This window comes from Nicotiana attenuata, unplaced genomic scaffold (assembly GCF_001879085.1).
Source record: "Nicotiana attenuata strain UT unplaced genomic scaffold, NIATTr2, whole genome shotgun sequence".
Lineage (NCBI taxonomy): Eukaryota > Viridiplantae > Streptophyta > Magnoliopsida > Solanales > Solanaceae > Nicotiana > Nicotiana attenuata.
Genome location: NW_017671081.1, coordinates 281479 through 289607, shown reverse-complemented (window position 1 = coordinate 289607; position 8129 = coordinate 281479). Strand labels below are relative to the sequence as shown.

General features: G+C 33.5%; 1 protein-coding gene across 1 annotated transcript; it reads right to left on the bottom strand.

Moving 5' to 3' along the window:
* Positions 1-1355: 1355 nt before the first annotated feature.
* On the bottom strand, positions 1356-8129 carry LOC109205782. Its single transcript, XM_019368532.1, has 5 exons — positions 8045-8129; positions 6371-6627; positions 5586-5797; positions 2883-3150; positions 1356-1994 (listed from the first exon to the last, which is right to left on the bottom strand). Coding segments are annotated over exons 1-5 (1029 nt in total). The 5' UTR covers positions 8046-8129; the 3' UTR covers positions 1356-1703.

Below are 8129 nucleotides of genomic sequence, written 5' to 3'. Positions count from 1 at the left end.
GAATTCTTATTGAATTTTGGGATGAATTACAATGGAATAAAACCCTCTATTTATAGGGAGAGGTTGACTTAGCCACCAAGTAATAAACCCTAGAATCTCTCTAGATATGGACATTCACCATAAATAGAATTCTATTTATAACACTTTTAATGTAGTTCGGTCAATATTTCTGCTCTGCTTTGCAAAGAATCTGGCCATATTATGAAACATAGGGGTGTGGTTTTCTAATGCCAAAAGGCTAAGGGGGTTCTAGTATTGAGCTTAAAGCAATCAAAATTAGCCCTTTTTTTTTTGTGTGTGTGTACGCTTATCCTAATCTTCTTTTGAAATTAAAATAATTTAACATGGTTCGATTAATGTGACATAAGTCTACAAGCAAAGATGAGCAATTTCGCTATAACAACTAATACACAAAAGAGACGTACAAAATTAGAGATAAGACTCTAATTATCTCAAAATATATCCCAAGAGAATAACCTCATAAAATCACTCACAAAAAAGAGGTTCACTCAAAGTATTTCTCAGCACTAATCCTATGGAATATTCTAAAACTCTATATTACAAAGACTACTCAAGATGAGTTTCTATCAAAATGTGGGATCATTAAGAGTTAAGACCATAATTATTGGGCAAAGTTCTTACTTCTTAGTCGCCAAGTAAAGAAAAAAAAATTAAAACAAAATTACTTTTATTCTTTGACTCTAAATAGAATACTTTGGCTCCAAGTTTGAATACTTTGGCTCCGGATTTGCTTTGGCTTCAAAATTAGCCATGGATAAATTTAGGCCGTGTATCACACATATTTGTTAAGAGAACAATCAGAAATAGCCCAAAACAGTCGAAAATTGAGAACTTAAGTAGAATATATTCTCTATCAAATGAACCAGAGGGGTGTGTTTTTCTAAAGCCAAAAGGCTAAGGGGGTGTTCTAATATTGACCTTAAAGCAATCAAAATTAGCCAGTTTTTTTTTTTTTTTGGTGTGCGCGCTTATCCTAAGCCAATTGACCTGACTAATTTGGTGCTGAGACATGTGCCTAAGGAGAAAGTCTTTGCAGTCGAAGTGAGGCGAGGAGTCGGGTGACGTGCCAGCACTAATTGAGTGCCAACACTAGTTGTGCTCTCAGTAAGAAGGTGCCCGTGGGTAAGTAACCGCTACTTATCGATTAACAGAGCCAGCTCCGCGTTTGAGCCTTAGAATAGAACAAGACATTTGAATTCTAGCGCACTAACCTTAGCTAGACTCGCAAATTGTATTGTATAAGGCCCACTAAAGTGAAAGCACTCCCTTCAATGACTTTGTTAATTTCTCAATGTGATCATTCTAATGCATAAAGAAAGCATGCACGAGATCAGTTGAATGAGAAAATGTTGCAGCTTTTCAATTTTTACTTGGAATTATCACAAAAGCAAGTGAATATTACATTTATTGTTAAGATTGTTTATCTCAACCTGCTTGTAGAAACTAATCTACACATACAATCATAAGCTGCCAAATTTAGTCAGGGCCGGATCCAAAACATTACATACATGTTCACCGGAACACAATAGTTTTTGCCTAAACCTTATATATATATATTAAATATCTATACATATTAGACAGTAAAACCCAATTATTAATGTATATCAATTTGAGAATATTGTAGGAATCCATAAACTTTAAATTCTGGATCCGCCTCTGAATTTAGTCATATTATTCCCTCTTCATCCATTCACAAGTTTCCTCAGGATGGTTTCACATAGAGTGGCATTGTAAATTAAGAAATGTCCAGCATAAGGAACCTCATGATATTGAATCCAATGAAGCTTCTCCGCTAAATATTGATTGAGTTTTCTTGGGATAATTCTGTCATCATAACCTTGCCATAGATGAACTTTACCTTCATTTTCTTGAAATGGATTAGAAACTTCTGTTGGATCAAATTCCCATTTTCCATAACCTACTATTAGGTCCCGATACAACGATTCAAACTCGCCTTGTTGTCGTACCTTTTCCTGGATAAAAAAACCAAAAGAATCAAGTCCGCACATGAAAGAGCGTGTTGAGACTTATAGCCTAACAGGCTCAAGTTTAAATGCATTGCATCATGACTAGTTTATCGACTTCACCTAACGATTGAACTGATAATCAAATTATTTTGTCAAAATAAGTCTTAGACCTTTAATAGCTAAATTTACAATTGATAATCAAAAATAGCCAAATCTACAACTGGTAATTGAAAAACAACTGCAATTTCAAAAGTTATTGAAATTTACTCACTTATTCACGTAAAGAGAAAATCTGAACAAAAACACCCTTAAAAATCCGAAAAAATTCCAGCATAATATGTTGGAGTTCGAATTTTTCACATATGAGATTCCGGCTTAATGTGCTGGAGTTCCAATTTAATATGTTGGAAGTTTATAAGCATGAACTCCATAATCCAGCATATTATGCTGGAACTTTCCGTGTGCTGGAGTTCCAACATAATATGCTAGAATTTTATGCGCATGAGCTCCATAATCCAACATATTATGCTGGAACTTTCCGTGTGCAGGAGTTCCAACATAATATGCTGGAAGTTTATGCGCAGGAACTCCATAATCCAGCATATTATGCTGGAACTTTCCGTGTTTCGGCAAAATAATGGTTACTTTTCAATGACTTTATAAACACTGGCTATTTTTCAATTATCAATCCGAAAACTAGCTAACCCATGCTGTTTTAACCATTTTTAAAGTCATACGAGCCTAAACCCAGAGAAGACAATAATATCACTAGTGGACTAGACTGTTACATACTCGACAAGTGTGTCAAAGGAATTTGACCTCAAGTTCAAAGAGCGAACTATGTATTCTACCATGAATTAAGGAAGAAAATGATCAAGAAAATCATTTTTTTACCTGACCAGGACTCGGGGTTTTGTCTAAGTGTTTCACGATTTCCAAATCTGCATCACAGAAAATTGCCATGTTTCCTTCCATATAACTTGAAGTATGGAACCATTTTTGATTCATCCACCAATTAATTAGCCATGGGGCATAATGTGCAATTTGAAATGTCCTCTTGTCTTGTGGAATTATCATTTTCAACGCTTCTTTTGATAGTTTAGAAGGATAACAAGTCCACCAATAGTTCACAGCTGGACCTACAAGAGCAACTCCAGCCAACCTGCACAAATGATTGATGCATCAATCACATAATAATGCAGAACTTCGGGTTAATTTTACGTATGATCACTAAACACCTATTTGACCATATAAAAAATTTCACTTTTTTTCGAAAAAAAATTACCGTGTTTTTGGAATTGGTGTTTGGGCATGAATTTTTTACCATAAGAATTTTTTCACTTTTTTCGAAAAAAATTTACTTTTTTTTCGGAATCGGTGTTTAGGCATGAAACCATATGAATTTTTTCACTTTTTTCCGAATTTTTTTTACTTTTTTCGAAAATTTTTTACTTTTTTTTTGGAATCGATGTTTGGGCTGAAATTTTCAAATTTCACTTGAAGTTGAATTTCGAAAATTTTCGAAAATTTTAAAAACTCTAAAAAGTAATTTTTCAAAATTTTCACTTTAAATCACTCATAAAAATTCAAAAACAACCCAAAGTTATATTCATGTCCAAATACAACTCTAATTTTCGAATACTATTTTCACTTGAAAAAAAAATTCTCTTCTTTTTTTTTTTGGAATTTTACAATTCGTATGTCCAAACGCCCACTAAGCGCCTGTTTGACCATAAGAATTTTCTCACCTTTTCGAAAATTTTAATTTTTTCGGAATCGGTGTTTGGCCATGAAGTTTTCAATTTCACTTGAAGTTGAATTTCGTATTTTTCGAAAATTTAAAAACTCTAAAAAGCTGTTTTTCAAAATTTTCAGTTCAAACCACTCACAAAAATTCAAAAATAACTCCAAATTATATTCACGTCCAAATACAATTTTTATTTTTAAATAAAAATTATATTTGAAATTTATTTCACTTTTTCCCGAAATTTCAGTAATCTTATGTCCAAACCACTAAATTTTGCCTACTACAACAGTAAAAGTCATAAAATAATATTTTATCATATTAAAGTAACTAAACTATGTGTAAATTATCTAGAAAATGTAAATGATTGGAAGGTCAAACATCCGACATCAGTAATGGCATGTGACTTGTCATGTCACTGCGTTGTCACCAATGGCGTGGTCAACTGAACATCTTTCATCGAAAATTTAACTGCGTATATAAAAATTTACATTCTATACATAGGTTTAAAATTATTTTTAACATGAGTATATTAAATTTTGAACATCCATCACGAAAGTCCTAGCTTCACTACTAGTTGTCACTTTATAAATTCCATGTCAAACATTTTAAGAGATGAAGAAGAAGAAAAAGTAGTAGTAGTTCAACCATGTAAAAAAATTTACTATCCATATTTTTAACAAAAGAAAATTAAAAATGTATTTATATGAAATATGGGATGACTAAACAACTTTTATAAAATTTATTGAGTGGAAAAAGCGCCGGATGTGGTGAGTGACGTGTCATAACCAAGCGTTAGAAATTAGACTTCTGGTCCGTTATTTGCATTTTTTGAACTATTCGAATATAGTTCAAGACTTAGGGGTGTTCAAAACCGATCCGAAATCGAAAACCGAAACGAACTGAAGCTTAATGGCTTAACGGACGGGGAATGGATTAATTTTTTTTTATTAACGGCTTATCGGTTTGGGGACGGATTATTCAATTTTCTTAACGAATAATCCGTTAACTCGTTAAGAATATATATATACATATAANCTATCTTGATCTGATTTTTGTATGTCACGAGCAGTAAGAAAAAAAGGTCGGCAGTTAATTTTGTGGGCTCCTAATTGGGACAACTCATAAAGTACATTTGTGATGGTGTTTATTTGCTATGTATGTAGAAGCATTTTTCTGTGCAAAAGAGTAACTTAGTGTTCTTTTTGCTGTTTGATGATGTCTGCTGAATTTTATATTCTTGAGTACAAGTTGCAGAAGAAGAGAGTGAGAGGAATTCTCGCAGAGACTTCGTAAAGTGCTAAACCACTTACCTCTGCATTGCTTCCGATTCATGCTCTATAATTAGTTCAGCTATTTCATGTCCAACAGGGTAAACACAATTTAGTGAATATGTATGTTAGGCCGATAAACCGCCCGATAACCGCCCGATAAGAGCTAAATCGATATCAATCCGCCCGATATCTTACCGGGTGGCTAATGGATTAATACATTTAAAAGCCGATAACCGTTAAGCCAAATCGTTGAGTAAATAAGCGCCCAATCCGCCCGATAAGCAGCCCTAGTTCAAGTATTTTAATATAATAAAATAATTTTGTGATTTTACTACTATATAAGAAAAGAAGCCTTTGCGTAATTGGTAAAGTTGCTGCCATGCCAGGAGGTCACGGATTCGAACCGTGGAAACGGACTCTTGCAGAAATGCAGGACAAGACTGCGTACAATAGACCCTTGCGATCCGGCCCTTTCCTGAACCATACACATAACAAAAGCTTAGTGCACCAAGGTGCCCCTTTATACTCGATAAAGTTCAGTTATCATACTAAAATTAGACCATGATTTCTAAAGTATACCTGTGTGGAATGTAATTTAGGCAACCCCAAACAGGGTAGGCTCCCATGGACAAACCAACCACATAGAATTTTGGTCCTAATTGCAACTTATTGGCTAGCTCTTGAATATCCAATCCTTCACTCTTCACTGAACGTTTTGAATGTGGATCACTCTCTCCATAACCAGCACGATCATATGATAGAAGATATATTTGGAGCTCCTCAATCAGGTCCTGCAAAGGCAAATTCAAGATTTAAAATTTGGTTTGCTATACGATTTTTACTTAATATACAATAACAATCGGATCAACGGACTTGGTGCGAGGTAAATATTCTTATACATTTAGTAGGGTTATAATACAAATATAGAAGGCGAATTAGTGCAAAAATTATTGGACTCACGTAAACCGTGACTAATAGTCTAATACAATAGATCCGCCCATGAGGACCTGAGAACTTAACATCAGAACCAGTAGATTAAAATATAACTTGGTAGTGGAGCTATATGTTCAGGCAAGGGGTATAATTGAATAAATCATATTGTACAAATAGGGAAAAAATAAATTCTTTTGGTTATATAAACAACCAGGAGTCACTCCGTTTCATTTTATATGATGCTGTTTGATTGGATACGAAATCTAAAAAAGAAAAAAATACTTTTGGAATTTTGTGTTCTCAAATATGTTATGATATTTCTATAGCTATAAAATTGTATCATTAAGAACAAAATGAACAATTTAAACTTAATTTATTTATAAGTGCGTCATTCTTTTTGAAACAGCCAGTAAGGGAAAGAGTTTACATACTTGGGAGATAGGTAGGTTCTCATCTTTGGAGCTATCAAAGCCATGAACAATAATGATCTTGTACTTAGCATTCTCCTTGGCAATACCTCTCTCTTTGTAGGCCAAATATCTCCCATCTTTTAGTTGAATCCTTGGTGAAGTCACAGGAGGACCATTTAATGAGCCACAAATTTTTGGAGGGGGAGGTTTAATTAATGCCAAATATGCCCATCCAAAAACTCCAAATATTGCTGCTGCAACTATTTGTAAAATTAGCACTGAAAAAAGGGAAAATCAGAGAAGAACATTAGTAATGGGCAGGGGCGGATGTACGCTTACCGAAAAGTGTCACGCGACACTGCTTCGTCTGAAAATTTTATATATATATATATATATATATATATATATATTAATACTGTACGGACACGGATAAGTAGGATAAAATGACACCACTTAACGTAAATTGTATCTTGGTGTGTTGGTTTTGTGCTTGATTTTGCTCTAGGGGGTCAAAGGTTCAAACCTCCTTTGTGGTTAAAAATTGTGATGAAATGGAATTGAACTTAGGATCTTTTGTAACTTAAGACTGAACAAAATCAATAAACTAAGGCTATTTCTTGTATAAAAGTATGATAATCAAAGTTATATTTCAGTTCTCCTATAATTTCGACACCGCTTACAAAAATTTCTGCGTACGCCGCTGATAAAGTGAATAGGAAGAAATTAAGCTAAGGTAAAGAACAGCAATGAGCAAACTAAATTTCAGAAAGGATGGAATACAATGCTACGCACTCCCTCCATTTCGCTTTATTTATCTTAGTTTGACTTTATATAAAGTTTAATAAAGAAAAAAACATTGAATCTTATCTGTCGGTATTTTTGAAGGATCCAGGCAACATAAGAACAAATACCACTAAAATCAATCACACTAAAACAAGAGCTCAGTGTAGACTAATCAATTGACAATTCCACCTAAATTCCAAATTAACTGTCCTTCGATATAAATCCTCTCTATTCATTATGCTCATGCAAGTTCAATATTCAACAGATTTATTTAAAGTAACACTATTTCTATGTTGAAGGGAGCCTTTGAGCAAATAGTAAAATTATTTTCGTGTGATCTATAGGTTACGGGTTCGAGTCGTGGAAGTAGTCACTAATACTTGTGTTAGGGTTGGTTGTCTACATCACGATGCGGTCCTTATTCGTATCCTGCATACAAACGGGATACTTTGTGCACCGGCTGCTCTTAGACTATTCCTATATTGACCGTCAACCCCCCACAATTAGCAACCTCTTTTTGGATCAGTTGCACTTTAAGTAGGCATTTGGGCATAAAAATTACTCTACGAAAGTAGTATTTGGATTTAAATTGAAAAATAGTATTTGGAATTTAAAATTATATTTGGACATGCATTTCACTTGAAAAAATATTGCAGTTTTATGAGTGCGAAAAAAAACTTTTTTTCTGTAAAACTTGAAAATTTGATTTTTGAAAAACTCATTTTCGAAAAATCTCCAAAAACTTACAAATTTTCATAGACAATCGTGTTTTTGTAAAAGATTTCCGGAAAAAAGAAAAAAAAAAAAAAACTAACGAACAATTATATTTAGGTAGTGAAGATAAGCATTAGAAACTGAAAGAAGAAACAAGACAAACAAAAATAAGTGCAAAAGAAAGATGGTATAACTTACTTGGATTTCCTGGTATGAGTTCTAATTGATGCTACTGTTATTTTTCATTACTAATATCTTTGGTACAAAAGATATATATTGACGT

What these genes read in the sequence shown, in the direction of transcription:
- LOC109205782 (XM_019368532.1), bottom strand. An exon ending in CTAAATTACATTCCACACAG is followed by an intron (nt 3,151 to 5,585) that starts GTATACTTTAGA and finishes TCATTTGTGCAG; the next exon opens with GTTGGCTGGAGTTGCTCTTG. An exon ending in AAACCCCGAGTCCTGGTCAG is followed by an intron (nt 1,995 to 2,882) that starts GTAAAAAAATGA and finishes TTTTTTATCCAG; the next exon opens with GAAAAGGTACGACAACAAGG.